The sequence below is a fragment of the Lucilia sericata genome, unplaced genomic scaffold (genome assembly GCF_015586225.1).
Source record: "Lucilia sericata isolate MDLA Ls3-8-SP2 unplaced genomic scaffold, ASM1558622v1 Contig001179F_arrow, whole genome shotgun sequence".
Lineage (NCBI taxonomy): Eukaryota > Metazoa > Arthropoda > Insecta > Diptera > Calliphoridae > Lucilia > Lucilia sericata.
This window is the reverse complement of record NW_023995147.1, coordinates 120773-135859: the sequence shown is the minus strand read 5'-3', so window position 1 is coordinate 135859 and position 15087 is coordinate 120773. Positions and strand designations below refer to the sequence as shown.

General features: G+C 29.6%; 2 protein-coding genes across 2 annotated transcripts in view; both read left to right on the top strand.

Annotated features, from left to right (window-relative positions):
* The first annotated feature begins 3919 nt into the window (after positions 1-3919).
* On the top strand, positions 3920-7386 carry LOC119610404 (glyoxalase domain-containing protein 4). Its single transcript, XM_037965578.1, has 4 exons — positions 3920-4293; positions 4468-4517; positions 4585-4691; positions 6599-7386. Exons 1-4 carry the CDS (start codon positions 4198-4200, stop codon positions 7225-7227), a joined length of 882 nt encoding a protein of 293 aa, XP_037821506.1. The 5' UTR covers positions 3920-4197; the 3' UTR covers positions 7228-7386.
* Positions 7387-11869: 4483 nt separating this feature from the next.
* Positions 11870-15087, top strand: part of LOC119610405 (putative uncharacterized protein DDB_G0271606) — a gene marked incomplete at its 3' end in the record, with an annotated part of 104899 nt that continues 101681 nt past the window's right edge. Inside the window, exon 1 of the mRNA XM_037965579.1 lies at positions 11870-12192. The remainder of the gene's footprint in view (positions 12193-15087) is intronic.

Here is a 15087-nt window from a genome sequence, read left to right as displayed (position 1 = left end):
GTATTATGATTACTCCACTCGCATTTCGCAGTTGGTAATTAATACAAATCAAGTGTTACCAGATAAGAATTCTACATCACAATGTCACTAAGAGGTGCTTGTCTTTACTACCTACCTGTTTGTTTATATATGGAAGCTGATTGCTATGGATTCTTTGTTTCTTTTTTTTCTAACACAAGCAAAGGTTGCAAATTTATCAAAATTTTTACACTTGATTTTCATAGTTGTTACAATACTTTTCACTAATATTTAACTTTTATTTTATAGTTAACGCGTTAATCAACACTCTTTGTAATTTTCATGTAATTATGTAAACTAATTATGCATTTTTTTTATTAATTAATTACGAGCGTACGCACGAACCGGATAAATTTGTTGCAATGTAAAAGTAAACTATGTGACTACTATGGAAATGGCGGAAAAGGAAGATGACAGAACAAGAATAAAAATGTTGTCAGATGATATTTAAACAAGTAATACTGCCAGATGGATGACATAAATGGAAATACGTTATTTTAAACGTTATATATGTATTTCGAAATTTATATCTATAACTATTTGTAATAAAATGAAATTTTAAATTAGTTAAATTTTCGTTGAGTTTGGACACACACTAATTAAAAATATGATCCACATCAAAAATGTACACATATTCAAACAAATTTGAAACAGTTTTCCAATTAGCTTTAAGCTTTGATATTATTTTCGAAATGTATATCTGTAACTATAAGAACTTCTGACTTAATATGAATAATTTGACAGAATTTAAATTTTAGCATAGTTTGGATACAAACTAATTAAAAATATGTTTGTTTCCTTTGGAAGCATAAACACAAAAGTCGAACTGTTTAGGATCTACATATGTATGTGAGCTGGACCAAATTTAAAAAAGGTTTTTTTGAATTATTTTTTTTTTAATTTTAGTTTTGTTTTGAAACAATATATCCCATATGGGGCATCGTTTGAAAGGAATTTTAAAGCCGCGTCCAATGATGTATTAATCATTAATAACCGACTGCTCATAATTGTCATATTACAAAAATTTTGCACATCACTAGACGTGGCTTAAAAAAAAGCTTTCAAATGATACCACATATTGTATACTTTGTTTAAGAAAAAACTGTGAAATTTAATCAAATAACTAAAACGGGCCTTTTTTGTAACCGGTCCAACTCACGAACGGCCATCGATAGACTAGAAATATTTTGGAAACCATCATAAAACCAAACAAAGATTTTTTGAAGCTGGGTAAAATTTTGAATTGAACATGAAAAATCATGTCCCCCATATGATATTTTCTTGAAAAATGTCCAGTTAACGAACGGACAACACTAAACCCAAAATATTTTGGGTAATCATATTACATAACAGCGAATATTTTGAGGGGGGTAACTCAAGCACCATTTTTTGTGAGTCGGTCTAATGTACATACATGCATATCGTCACCTGAAACGCAAACGGCCCTAACTAACCAAAAATTCAAAATCGATTTTATTGGTGATTCTAATGTATTGCATCAAAACAAATGTCCACACCAAAAATTGGACTCCTCCGACCATAATTATCGATTTTATTAACAGAAAACAAAAGGCCCTATCTACAAAAACATTTAAATATTAAAGGTAAAAAGTCCAATTTATCCATTTTTATATACGCCATTGTCAACTATGATAACAGATGATAGGTTTCACTATTAAACAATTTGTTCAGTTACTACAAATAAATCGCCTTTATAGAGACAAACTTTTCAATTTATATAGTTTTTTGCTTCTGCTGCAAAATTTTAAAATGTTAGATAGGGCCGTTTGGGTTTAGGTGACGATATATTATAAAATATGTGGCATACCAAACAAGAATACTTACGACAGATCCGCACTAAATAAATAAGACAATGAAGACAATTACATACAAAATAAGCGTCCATTATTTTTGTTATAGACTAGTGGATCAGTTAGTTATAGTGTTTTGATGAATCTGCTAATTTGCTTTTTGGTTTACGAAAACCAGTGTAAGAAGTGAAAATGCAGTTGAGTTTTTATATAAATAAAAACGAATCAGCTGATTTGACATAGAATGGAGAAACTATTTCTTGCTTAACAAGCTGTCAACATTTCCCTGTTGTTTTTGTTACTTTTACCATTGCGAATTTGTTCAAATTTTTACACTCGATTTTCATAGTTGTTACAATACTTTTCCGTAATATTTCACTTTTATTTTATAGTTAACACGGTAATAAACACTTTTTGAAACTTTCGTTTAATTCTGTAAACTAATTCTGCACTTTTTTATTAATTAACTACGAGCGTATGCACGAACCGGCTAAACTTGTTGCAATGTAAATAAAAACTTAATGACAACTATAGAAATGGCGGAAAAGGAAGATGACAGAAAAGTACGTAAAATGTTGCCAGATGATTTATAAATAAGTTGTATTGCCAGAATGATGATATCAATAGATATACGTTATTTTTAAACGGTTTAATTTTCCAAATTTATGTTTATCTATAACTATAACAACTTCGAATAAAACATTATTACTGCTTAAGATGACATTTGACATCAATTAATTTTTTTAGTTTTGACACAAACTAATTATGCTAATTATTAATTTGTTAACCAGAGATACAAGCCGGTGCAATATGATTGGCGGTAGCAGGGCAACAATTTTTGGTCGGCGGCTTATTATAGAAAATACCGGCGCGGGTTAAATTTTCGGCTCAATTTAACTTTTTCTTCAGAAATTGCCCGTATTAGCGTTTGTTTTAATAAAAAATCTCAGAATAATAGTCTGTTATATAGAAACCTGTCTCTATATACGTATGTATTTATATTAATCAAAGCCGTTGTTATATTTTATAACAAGCCGCCGCCTCAAACCAAAAATAATCGCAGTTCATTTGCATCGTCTTTTATCTCTGTTGTCAACATATAAATAAAAGCTATATTAAGGCGAATTCACATAAGGTGTGGTTAATCAATAAGTTGATGATTAATATTAGTAGTATATATAACGTGATTGACTAAAAGCCTTAAGGTGAACCGTTGTGAGGCTTCTGCCAAAAAAAGTTGAAATATTTTTTTTTACTTAACGCGTCGGCAGCTGATCAGGGTTTTATTTTTTTTTGTGTAGAATAAAAATAAACTATTATGAAATAAATTTCACCAACAATGAAAGAAAAATATTAAAAATTTAAACAAAAACTTAAAATTTTGTTTTTTTAAACAGTAATAGTGTAAAAAAAAACTTTAAAAGAAAAATCAAAATGGCGCGTGGTGTGTAACTTGCAGCTTATAAAGCGCGAAAAGTTTGAAAAGCGTAAAACGCATTGCCTCCTCAACGCGTGTTGTGTACTTTCACCTTTATGTTTAGGAACGCTTTTTATAACGAACCCCATATGAGGTAACTGGGTAGCGGCAGCCGACTTCTACGTTAATGTTAAAAATCATTCCGCCGGAGAAGAAGAATCTTTAGTTCGGCATATGTATAATTTATATAAATTTTCCAATTTTTTGGTATATTTTTAATAAAAAAAAGAAAAATTACATAATTTCTTGCTGAAAGTACAAAACACGCATTATTTCGATTCTATTTTTTTTAATGTTTTGAAGCCTACTACTGTTTTAAAAATTATAATGTTAAGTTTTGGTATTTTATTAATATATTTTTCTTTCCCTGTTTGTGAAATACATTGGATTTTGATATATTTTTATTCTACACAAAACAAAATGCAACCATGGCCAGCACAAACAATTTTCATTAAACCAATTCGCCGTAATTATTGTTTTTGATATCAATGTGTACCAAATGCAAAAACAAAATACATGGATGATATTATTATTGTTGAGCTGCCACCACCTTAAGTGAATTCACCTTGATTTTTTGTATCCGATTACTACCACCTTATATGAACTCGCCTTTGCATTTACACAGCTGTTTTCTGAAAAAAAAAACACAACCGGTTTATTTGCATCAGTATTTTTTTCATTTTATAAAAGTTGCTATTATTGCATGACGAAGTTGGTGAATTCTTATTAGAAACAAAATAATTAATTCCACGTATAAGTATCGGTATTTAATTGCTATAATATAATTAAAAATATATAAAATTAAATTTGTGAGTATATTTTATCGGGTATAAAAGTGAATTGTTTATTGTGAAATACAAGCGTCCTTGAATATAAGCAAGAAAAAAAAATATGGCGCAAATCACCGGTCGTGCCTTACATTATGTTTTCAAAATTGGAAATCGTTCCAAAAATTCCTTTTTCTTTCGCAATATCTTGGGTATGAAGGTAAGTTGGGAGGTTTTTTTTTTTCTAAAATTTAAGATAATGATAAAGTAACTAGATTTACAATACCTTGAGTTGATAAAAAACCAGTTGCTTTAAGATAATTATAAATTTAGATTGTATGTAGCTGAAGTTGTAAAAATTTAATTTTTATATCATTTGCTTTGTACATTTTAGGTTTTACGTCATGAAGAATTTAAAGAGGGATGCGAGGCTCAGTGTAACGGGTGAGTAATTGCTTTTGGGGAATTTTTGTTTTCTGGAAAATTTTGTTAAAATTTATTTTTCTTTCAGACCTTATGACAATCGTTGGAGTAAAACCATGGTGGGCTATGGCCCAGAATCTTCACATTTTGTTTTCGAATTAACTTACAATTATGGTGTCACTAGCTATGAAATGGGTAAGTACATAGATAATTATTCACATACTACAGCACTCAGGAACACGTTCTGATTAGATTTTACAATTTATGACCACCTTGGATTTTTTAACAAAATTCGATTAAATTTTCACTTATTTGTTTATGGATCCAGTGAATTTTGTAGGATCCAGTGAATTTTGTAGGCTTCATATAAGATCGATTATTTTCCATAATTTGTTTACAAATTTTGGCATCTCTATTAAACTCCACATAATCTTTGCTAATCTCAAACCGTATTCTATGATGATCTCTTCCTTATCCACATAGGAACACATATAAACAAATCTTTAAGAAACTATTTATTTTTATTAGCACACATTGGTCATTTCCTAGCATTTTTTAACATTTAACTATTTATTAAGAAACTTTTAAACAAACTATGAGATTTTAAAAAAGAGACATTATTTATATAAAGACTGTCATAAACAACTTGTATAAAGTTAAATAAAACTTAAACTGTTCAATACTAAAGTTGTCAAAAATGCGTAAATTTACTTATTCAAATATTTAACAGATTTATTAAACATTTAAATATTGGTATATTTCTCGGTATCTTTTTTTGGAAATCCTCCTATTAAAGATTTTATAATTGCTTCCCTTGTATTTTGTGACTAAGTGGCCCAATTGCTCTTAAAGTGGACCAAAGGACATGTACAGGGACACCTTTCCTGTGTTCTTTAATTTTTTTTTATAAGAGCCTTTTCCACAGACCAAAATTACGGTCAGTTTTGTGAATTTGCCTCTTGTAGTACACAATTGTCATTTTTTTTTGAATACCTCTTAAGAGTCTTTTCTACAGTGGGACCTTTTTGTATAAAAGCCCTTTCGACAGACCAAAATTCCGGTTAGTTTTGTGAATTTGCCTCTTGTAGTACACAATTGTCATCTATAAATTTGACCCCTTTTTCTGGAAACCCTCCTATTAAAGATTTTATAATTGCTTCCCTTGCATTTTATGACTAGGTGGCCCAATGACTCTTAAAGTGGACCAAAGGACATGTACAGGGACACCTTTCCTGTGTTCTTTAATTTCTTTTTTATAAGAGCCCTTTCCACAGAACAAAATTCCGGTCAGTTTTGTGAATTTGCCTCTTGTAGTACACAATTGTCATTTTTTTTTTGAATACCTCTTTTTATAAGAGCCCTTTCCACAGACCAAAATTCCGGTCAGTTTTGTGAATTTGCCCCTGGTAGTACAATATTTATGTATATTTTTATGTACATATATATTTTTATGTATATCGTGCCTAATGTCTACAAATGGCCTGCAAATGGCTTGACACAGCAGAAACATCTAGGGGAATTTTGATTCTTTGACAGGTATTAATTTTGAACATTACCACATCCATCAGTTGCATAAAAATCTTGACCAGGAAGTTGTGAAAGGTCTCTTAGTACATAAGTTTCATTATTCATCACACAACAAGTGAAGTTTTTTATAAAATTTTCCTGATTTTTTTCGTTCGTTTTTTGCTTCTAATTACTTTACCGAATAACGATCTGGAATTTTCTAAATTTTATACGACTTCAACCCAGCATTATCGTGGTTTTGCTTATAAAGGACTCAGAGCTTATAACTTTATTAGCTGCTTTTTTGTTATAAGTGTTGGGTGCTCTTCGAAAGAGCACCCATCAGTTTCTTAAATGAGCACAAAGTGAAAATAATAATCGATCATGAATGATTCATAATTTCTAAAAACATTCATATTCATATAAAAATTACCATAAAATATGTCTGTGATTCCTTTATATGTTAGAAGTTATCGTTAGCTATAAGTCTGAGTATACATATTACAAAGTTTATAATAAAATAAAATCGGATGTTTAGAAGTAGTATTTCAATATAATTCTATAATTGTAAAATAATTTTTTCTCATTTCTCTCAGGCAACGATTTCGCTGGTGTCGTCTTAAAATCTCAAGAATCTATAGAACGTGCCCTGGCCAACAACTATCCCATGACCGATGTGGATGATAAAAAACTCTTAATATCACCCGATGGTTATAAATTCTTCATAATACCCGAAGCCGAACCCAAAGATCAAGATCCCGTGGTAAATGTGGGACTTTGCGTTTCCAATTTGCAACAATCTAAAAAGTACTGGCACGATTTGTTGCGCATGAATCTATTGCTCGAAGATGATAATTCCTTATTACTTAATTACGGCGATAATCAGGCGGCCTTAAGTCTTAAACAAAGCACAGAAGCTTTAAATCGTGCCAAGGCTTATGGACGTATTGCCTTTGCTGTACCCAAGGATCAACAGCCTTATATTAATGATATTATAACACAAGCTGAACAGAAAATTTTAACTCCTTTGATAGAATTGGATACTCCAGGCAAGGAGACAGTACGTGTTATTATTTTAGCCGATCCAGATGGTCATGAGATTTGTTTTGTCGATGAGGAAGGTTTTGGTAAACTGTCGGCTGTTGAAGACGATGCTGATAAAATGTTGGATAAATATATTGGCAAAGATCCATTCCAAAAAGAATTGGATGCTAAAGAGCAATAAAGCGAGGAATTTTTGATATTTTTTTAATACGTTTTTTTAACAAAGACCCCACACACCAGTAGATATTGTGCAAGCACTACACCGTTTTTGGATTATTATTGGAAATAATGATATTCAACTGATAAATTGGCAAATATATGCAATATAACACACCAACATTTTTCAAATACTTATTACTTGGTTTAATCGGACATCATATAAAATTCAAAATTTTCATCAAAATTCTCATCCATCACCATTTCGAACTTTCATTTATCTACAATTTCATTTTCAAGATCATTAATGCTGTTATAAAAGGTAAGATTTTTTATTTATAATAATACCAACAGTATTTTTATGTTTTTTGAACGGTTTTTAAAGACACTTTAGAGATTATGTCCATATTCATAAATTAATAGTTTGTTATTCACTTATTCGATACAAAATTCCTGCAACTTTATTAAGCATTTATGAATGATGGGGGTTAATCTTTAGAACTAATATTTATAAAAAGTTATTTACGTACAGCCCTCGTTTCTTTAAACCCTAGCTTAATATTAAACTAAAGTATTCAAAATAGAAGAAATTTGCTTTCAATTGATGGTTTTTCTTTTTCTAATAACAATAACTATGCCTAATATTATCATCACTATATCCAAAGAAACCCTATTAGAAAATGTATACCTATAAGTAATTCTATCTGAGATTTTGTGGTTTTAAACATGGCACTCTCAGGCATTATGAAAATATATACAAGATTGTATTTGTATGTACAAATGTACATACATACTTACAATATATATTTTTCTGATTTTTGTTTTGATCGAATTTGTGGTAATTTTTTATATATTTTTTCTTAATGTCTGCTTTGTGTTCATTCACTTTGTTGTTGTTGTTTTTTTTGCTTTTCATTAAACATTATCTAAAGTTTATCAACTCAATAATACAATGTGAAATGTGCCTGATTTCTCATGCAATTGCATGTTTGTTGTTGATGATGTTTTTGCTAAAAAGGCAGTGGAATCAAAAAAAGAAGAAATATAAAACAATAGTAACAAGAAATGGTTTAGTGATGTTTATTAATCGGTTTGCATTAAGTAATCGGTTTGGAGTAAACTTTTTAAGAATACATATTAATTTTATAAATTCAACTTTTTCAAATCTTTTTCATATTTATTTCATATATTAATTTCCTATTAAAGATTCATAACATCATTATAAAAATATAAAATGAATCTATTTTTCTTCTCAATAAAAAATATTCGAAAATACATTTAATTTAGGTCCGAAAGGAACTCACAGCTTGGAAATTTCAAGTAAATCTATACAGAAATAATTATACTTACAACTTTGATAACAGTACTTTGGTACTTTTACACTAATCCTTTGTGACTTGCAAATTACAATTAGGTGTTAATTTCTGAATGCCGCAATCGAGGCGTATGCGTAGTAGAAGTCATGTTGGGGACAAACAGACCGCTGCAACGACATATAAGCTTCTATATCAGGATCCCTATTTCATGCCATATTAATCTCGATAAAGATAAACAGGATCCTGCTTCAGAATGATAGGTGAATAGAACCCAAAAATGTCCCGACAGGGAGAAGACTACTTCAACACTTTGTACGTAGGGTAGGTTAGGTTTAGGGAGCAGCACACAAGTTGTGTGAGTTTGTACGTAGCGTATCACAAAAAAATTTTTGGGAATTTGTAGAAACAATTCTCACTTAGTACATTGTCCTGCTTGGAGTACACCAAGCGAGTTTCGCGATATCATGCGAAGCTTATATAAGTTCATCCTCTTACAGTAGGGATTCGCTTGGCAATTATTAAGTGTTAACTCAATTTTCTATTTTTCAATGCCTATTGGTCCTGCATAGACCATGTCGTCCCCATAATAACTCCCACATGTTCCACTGTCCAGTCCAACCTATTTTACTTACTGTTCTTTAAGGATTAATCTCATATAAATAGCGCAAATACAAAGCTTTTACTACAATAACTTGGACTACGAAGAGACCTTTCCAATTACCAGTACAGAAGTTCTGCGATCATATAACTCCAATCAATTGATTTCTTGGAGTCAGAGTCAGTTTAAGATCGGTTGACCCGAGGCATCGATAGCGTTTCCCTATGATTGCAATAACATGTAGAAAATGTTAGTGATCAATAAGGAATTTAGTGGGTCACTGCGGAATTGCTTGTGTGAGACGAAGATGAGCTAAGAACAGTGCGGTATATTTTATGCAACTGTCCTAGAGCTTAGAGTCTGAGACTGAAATGGTTAGGAAAAAGTGGAATGAACTAGGTGCGATTTTGGTCTACCTTTTTGGGTTTTATCAGTGGAATAGATTTTCTATGAAGGACCATATAGATTTCCCTTCACATATCCACTTTCTTTTGATAGCCTACACCAGTATATTGTGGAGGATATTACGCGTTAGTGTTGTTGTTTTAAACACCCAAAAATATTGGTCCTACATCTTAAGGTATACAAATCGGCTCAGAATCAGTTACTGTCTGTCTGTCTGTCTATGTAAATCTTGTGCGCAGGTCCCAATTTTCAAGATAATTAGATGAAATTTGTCACATACTCTTCTTATGACACAAAGACGAAGACTACGATTATAATAAGTCCATTATTTCGCCTAACCCTCGTACAAACGTACCCTTGAATAGGTCTTTTAAGCTCATAATTATGGTAAATATTCTAGTATCCCTCGAAAAATCAACAAAACTTAGTTTTATATAAGTCTAAATGATACTGCCGATTTTCGTAAAGATCGGGCCTCAGTTGGTCCTAGCTCTCATACAAAGTCCCCTTTAGAAATATCACAATGACATTCTGGTGTTTCCTATCTGAATTCTTTGTATTTAAGGGCATCACAGTGGACCCTTAGAGTTTCTTTTTAAACTAAAGTAGAGATTAGTTATTTTCTCCACGCAATTTTCATCAATCCGAAGGAGAATTAAAGTGATTTTCTTTTTGTCTGCTTCATTTAAAGTCTGTTTATAGAAGAAGATAGAAGAGTAATCATAGTTTGAATCGTTTTGTAGAAAAGTATACTTTATAAAGTACAATTCCAACTGGATTATTTTATGTTTGGTGTAACGATAGAAAACATTTTTGTTCCTTTTTTAGCAATTTATGTTTGCATAAGAATATAGACAAAACAATTCAAATTGGATTTGCTTTTACTAAAAATTTTACTTTTAGTTTCATTTTTTATTTTCTTTTTAAAAGAAAACGTCTACTACTATTTATAAATTAACACACCAATTCCAAATTAAATAAAAAAAAAACTCTTATGTTTACTGATCATTTCTTTTCATTTAACGGTTATTATTACTTTGTGCATGTTTGATCACGTTTGCTTGTAACGGTGTTTGTCTAGTTATTGCACAATTCTATAGAAATTTCTCTCATATTTACATACACGCATTTCGTTTCTTTTTGTTGACATTTACAAATTTCCCTTAACAAGTAATCGATTAGACATAATATTATAAAATAAATATTTCTCCATCAATATGCAACAAGACAAAATCTAATAAATATTGAGAAAAATAAAAAAAAAATATTACTCATACTCTTTGATTTTACCTTTAAGTATGGCGCTAATTGCATGTTTACAGGTACAACAAAACATAAAACAAGATCAAGAGAAGGAGAGAGTTTTTGAAGAGTTTTATTAATGCTCAAAATATAAAAAGAGCAAGAGAGTTTCTGTAAATATCACCTTCTCCAGTTTACTCAATTATCTCTATGAAATGAAAACTCAACTCTATGTTGTGTGTGTTGTATTTTGATTTTAGTAACGAGTTTAAACATGTCCATTGAATTTGTTTTGTTTTTATATTTAGTTTGAGTTTGTTATCGGTTGAGTAATGAGATACATTTAAGAAAAAAAGTGCATGCGTGAAACGATTTGAAATTTTTTACTAAATAATAAAAAATAATAAACAAAACAAAAGAATTTTTGTGCGTTTACTAACAAATACCTTTAGTGCGATTAAAAAAAAAATACTTTAATAAATTTATCGAAAATTGAATTGTTTTCTAAAGAATATTGAAATTAAACTTTCAAATATAACACAACAAGCAGGTGTTTAAACGTGCGTGTTGTATGATTTCGTGCATTAAACAAAAAAGCAAAAAAATATACGTTAATTTTGAAATAAATATTTATATCTATCTGTACAAGTATTTTACTTCTTTGCAAGTTTGTTTTGTGTTCACTGTTCGCTTGTCGGCGCTTTAAGTTTTATACCCTTAAATGGTAGTGCTGCTAGCTGGTTTTTTTTTTCTGTGAAACGTTTCCAATTGTTTTTTTGGTAACTCAACTCTTTATTTGGTTCGTTTAAAGCTAAAATAAGAGTTAATTTCGTATATATTCGAAATACAACAAAAAAATGAAATCATAAAACCGGAACCAATATATTTTTTTTGAGTGTTTTCAAAATTTAATGTAAATTTTGGTCAATTAACGAAATTTGAATATTAAGTGCTTTGTAAATAAACAAGTGAAAAATAAAAAACAAAAACGAAAAATAAAAAAATTATCACAAATAAAATTTAAAAGTAAATACATACACATACACATACCTATAACTAACAAACGATTATTTGTTAATAAATATCACTAAATCATCTTCAATTTCTTTAATAAAATTTCAACACAAAAAGATTTAAAATTTTCTTTTCACACATTTAATTTTGTGAAAATAATAAAAATCGAACAAATTTGTTAAAAAAAAAATTATCAAGTGTTTTCTCATTGCAAAGTTTAAAAGTGTTAAACTAATAGACAACATTTTGATTGTTATAAAAAACCTACAGCTCTCATCTCACCTGTCAAAAGTGATTTAATGGATTATTTACTTTTTCAAATTTTTGAAATTTTCAACAAAACAGCCCTCATATCATATTTAACGGATTAAATGTTTTGATACTGCTGTAAAAACATTAAAATTATTAATTATAGGTGAGTTTTGTTTTTGTCTCTACTAGTTTTTATTTTAATTATGGGGGTTAATTGTAACGCATATTAATGCTTTCACTTTATTTAATAATACAAATGACCCTCATCTCAGGTGTACTTTAGTAGAGGGTGTTAATTTCAAAGATTCAGTTGGTTGTATTTAATGATTCATTTCGTTCATTTCGCTATAGAAAAGCAGTTAAAGAAGAATTTGTAGAAAAAAGTTAATTCCACAAAATACTGCAACTCTAATTAGTTATATAAATTGTGTTAAACAGATTTATTTTTAATAATTGCTAATTTATTTTATACTTTATAACGTTTAAAGTATCTATTAATGCAGTAATATTTTTTTAATTCGATGACTTAAATGAAAAACAAGAGCGCTATATTCGGTTAAGTCGAATAATATATTTTTTTAAATTCTTAAATTTTTTAAATTTATTTTTATTTATACCCTATACCACTATATTGGAGAGGGTATTATACATTTGTGCTGATGTCTGTAAAACCCCAAAAATACCCACCTTAAAGTATACCAATCGGCTCAGAATCACTTTCTGAGTCGATTTAGATATGTCCGTTTGTCCGTCCGTCTTTCTAAACCGCTGGACCGTTTAGAAGTCCTGTATGTCTGTAAGGAATTATAGACTACTCTTTATTTCGAAATTTCAAATAAGTTAGAGTCCTCTAATTTTATGTGGACAAAATGAACGGACTAGCGATAGGGGCGTGGCATCTTTCATGTGAAGAAAATATTAAATCAGTATATCTGAGAAAATATAACAGAATCCTCAAATTTTGGCGGAACTTCTTTAGTGTCAATATGATTATTTAAGACAAAAAGTGGGCAGACTAGCAGTAGTGGGCGTGGCACGTCCCATATGAATTAAATACAAAAATTCGTTTATCTGGGAAACTATTAGAGTTAAAATCTTCAAATTGCATGAAGAACTTTAACATCCATGTAAACATTTTGGGTAATTAATTGGCGGACTATAAATGGGGGCGTAGCACTTCCCATGTAATTTATATACAAAAATTCGTTTATATGGGAAACTATTAGATTAATTTGCTTGGCATCTCTCATATGTAAAAAATTGTATGTCTGGAAAACTATAGTAGTTAAAATATTCAAAAAGTGGGTTTTTTATTTATATTGTTTTAAGGGTAGAATGTCACTCTGGGTATAGATAGTTCACTTATGAACACTAGTATTAGGACAAAATTTTGCATAAATTTTTTAAATTGAAATCTCTCCATTAACATTTATAAGACCTCGTATAACCCCTCTTTCAGAAAATCACTTTTTTTGTCAACAAATTTTATTTAATTAAAAAATATTATATGCTCTTATTTTCTGATCATAAATGATTCCTTTGCCCTATTCACGACTTTTCTAAAAAAGTCTATTACACAGAGGGAAAAACCGGTAGAAAAGTATAGAAATTGATAAAATCCGTTGTTAAAAGTGAGCTTACCACGTTTGTTATCATTTTGACTACGGATGTGTATAAAAATTAAATAACACCCAGTAATCCTTTGACAACCACCGTTGTCATTGCAACAACGCATTATTGTCATTTCGATTACACTTTGTTCCATTTCGACCACACATCGTTGTCATTTACACAACGCAACGTTCTGTTTGCGGAGTGACAACATAGCGTTGTCACTTTGATAACACATCGTTTTTACTCAGAAAAATTATATATAAAATTTGTGTAGTTACCGACAATCGTAGATCGAATCTGCGTTTATGATTTGAAATTTACATTCGTCATTTTGTGAACCGACTTTTTGGGATGTAAACATTATAAGGAAGGTTGTGAAATTTGTTTAACCTTTATTGTTACTAATACATTTTTCTATTTACATACACTTAACCACATTTTCATCCTTCAACTATATTCTAAGTATTGAAAGAAATATATTCAATTTCCAGATTGATTTTTTTTACATCCCAACAAAACATATTTCAAGCACTTTATTTGTTTACCTCAAAGTATATGCATGTAGAATCAATAAAAATACAAATAAATATTGACATTAAATTTTCATTTAACTAACACATAAACGTATGTTTATATCCCTCACTCAAAAGGTCCTAAAATTTTATTTAAATTTGTTTAGTTTTTTTTTTTTTTTTTTCTAAATATTTATTTATAAGTCTTTGTAGATTTGCATACACATATACAATATACCAACAATACATAGAAACGAAATTTGCATAATTCTAGAAAAGAGAATTCTTTGAAAACCGCAAAAATTCGTTCATTGTTTTTAAACCAATATCCTGTGAAGGTACAAGGAGTATAGTTTTTATTTGTCAGACAAATATACAATAAAAGAAAATAAAGAAAAATAAACTAAATACAGGTAAACTATAGAAAGAAATTCCCATACTACTTCCTCTCGGCACCAAAAAACAAATACAAAAACTATAATCTTCACAATACTCACACATACTCAAACCCTATTCAAACACATTTACATGTGAGCAAATCCATACATTTTTGCACAATTAAATACCTATGGATTTAAGCATTTGTGTCGTTTTGGGGTTTAATGTACAAACATTCATATATGATTTTTTTTCTTGGCTTAAATTCATACATACACACACATTTAATAAGCCTATTGTTTTCTCTAGATATTGTTTGTATTCGTACGTTACGGTAGGAGCCTTAAAAAATTATATATAAAAAATAAATAAAACAAATGCATAAAATTTTATGGTTTAATTAAAACCAAAGAAAAAAATGTCATTTCTTGTTTCCTCATGCTCTGAGTGGCTTTGAGTTGGGAATTACAATGACGGCGTCTGGCTGCACTTATGAAATTATAAAACTGACATAATACTTGCAGGGGGTGTATGTTTTAACAAGATTTTATAGC